General features: G+C 31.4%; 1 protein-coding gene across 1 annotated transcript in view; it reads left to right on the plus strand.

Moving 5' to 3' along the window:
* Positions 1-684: 684 nt before the first annotated feature.
* LOC107469563 (protein DMR6-LIKE OXYGENASE 2) overlaps positions 685-2172 on the plus strand; it is a gene marked incomplete in the record, with an annotated part of 2833 nt that continues 1345 nt past the window's right edge. Inside the window, 1 exon segment of the mRNA XM_016088936.3 lies at positions 685-1368. Coding sequence (XP_015944422.1) covers positions 872-1368 — 497 coding nt within the window.

The following is a 2172-nucleotide window of genomic DNA, read 5'->3' on the forward strand; positions in this document are numbered from 1 at the left end:
TAGACAAAAGTCACTGGATAAATATGGAGAAACAATGAAAATGAACCAACAATCAATGTATATAAATTTTAGATGAGTTGCTCGTAGATTTTGAATATGTAATTTTTCAATTTTTAGATGTGTGTAATTTTGTTTGTTAATTTTTTTTGGACGTGTTGGTTGATTATTTGTTGATTTTATTGTTCTCATAACAGGATCGATGCCGAAAATGTAATTATTGAAAAAAGAAAAAAAAAACACGCATTTATGGACGCACGCACACAACTAATTGGGATTATCATCCCTGCTTATCTTCAATAAAAAGATACAGAAATATTAAATGGTAAATATGATGGTACCTTTGAAATTGTGTTTAACTTACTAAAAAAGATAAATATATAATATTTAATAAATTTTAAATATTTTATTTTTTATTTTTAAAAACAAATTAAACAATTTAAACACTATAATAAAAAATATCATAAAATTTATCATATTTAATATTTAAAAAAAATAATTAAAAATAATCATAATTTATTTTATTTAATATTTATAAATTATTATAATTAATAAATATTAAATAAGATGATATATTTTATTTTATTTTCTAACGTTACAATAAGGCAGCCAAAATGGGTAGGGTTGGGGGATGACTCATACTGACATTATTTTTGGCAAATTTGTTTTTATTCCATCTAAGGCTTCTTTGAGTCTTTGAAGTAAGCAACCTGATTACCTCTTCCTAATTTTTCCCAATAAATCGTCCTGGTTCATGTTGTAGAGAAAAGATAGCATCAACTATATATAAAAGCCCCTAGGCTACATGAATATTCATCACCAATCCTTTCAATTAAAAAGGTAATAACAGTGAAAGAAAACATTTCAACCAATCATGGGTGACTTGGGAGAGTTTGATTCATCATTCATTCAGGCCTTAGAACACAGGCCGAAACCCAATGCTACTGAAGCACAAGGGATACCCTTGATTGATCTCTCACCCATTAGTTGCCATGAAGATGTTGAAACAAACTCAGAAACTGACCCTGCTTCCATTGAGGAGCTTGTCAAACAGGTTGGAAGTGCCTGCAAGAACTGGGGTTTCTTCCAGGTGATCAATCATGGGGTGCCTCTTGATAGGCGCCAGAGGATCGAAGCGGTGGCGAGGGAGTTCTTTGCGCAGAGTTTGGAGGAGAAGAGGAGGGTGAAGAGGGATGAGGTGAAGATAATGGGATACTATGATAGAGAACACACAAAGAATGTTAGGGATTGGAAGGAAGTGTTTGATTTTGGTGTTGAGGATCCAACTTTGGTTGCAGCCTCAACTGATCCTGATGATGATAGTGTTGCTTATTGGACTAATCAGTGGCCTGAATACCCACCCAAGTTCAGGTAAATTATGTTTCAAGCTGTAGTAACAGTGAGTTCTATACAGTAGCTAGTTTATAAGTTAGTGCTACTTATAGCAAATAAAGCTCAAAATTATAGTTACATCTTTTGTGATTTGTTAAAATTCAAATTGACTCCTCTTTATTTCTAAGATATATGTTGACCACTCCTGAGATTTTGGTAATAATACACTTTAGTATCTTTATGTTTTGTAAAATTACTAAAATATAACGAACATCACTAAATCCGGAAAAACGAATAGGGTTGTTCTGTGTATGATTGTCATTCCAATATATGGCCATGACACAATGACGTTTTTAAAGCTATGTTGGGTTGTGTCAGGCAGCCAATATAAAACAAGGTCGCATCTCAAAACATGGACATGACGCAATAACGTCTTGATCCATACAGCCGATTCCATTTAATGGGAAAAGGCTTTCTTAAATAAGTAACTATAACAAACATTACTAGAGTGATTTAGAAGAGGTTAGTACCACAGAAAAATAGAAAGTAGACATGATAAATTTCACCATACCTAAGGCAGTGTTGGTAAATAGGAGCAAAATTAAGATACATCAAAGTAGAGACAAGAAAATTATTGTGCTTTTTGGTAGATAAATACATTTTGTTTATTTATAATTTCCAAATAAATTTGTATCTTTTAATATTTTTATATTTCTGTTCTGAGGTTGTTACCAATTAGGACTTTAGAAAGATCAATGATTTTTTTCTAGAAGGTCGTAAATTTGATATAACTGAAAATTTGTTCATAATAATCTGTTTTATCTTTTCAATCTTTTTGGCTAC

The sequence above is a fragment of the Arachis duranensis genome, chromosome 10 (assembly GCF_000817695.3).
Source record: "Arachis duranensis cultivar V14167 chromosome 10, aradu.V14167.gnm2.J7QH, whole genome shotgun sequence".
Classification (NCBI taxonomy): Eukaryota; Viridiplantae; Streptophyta; class Magnoliopsida; order Fabales; family Fabaceae; genus Arachis; species Arachis duranensis.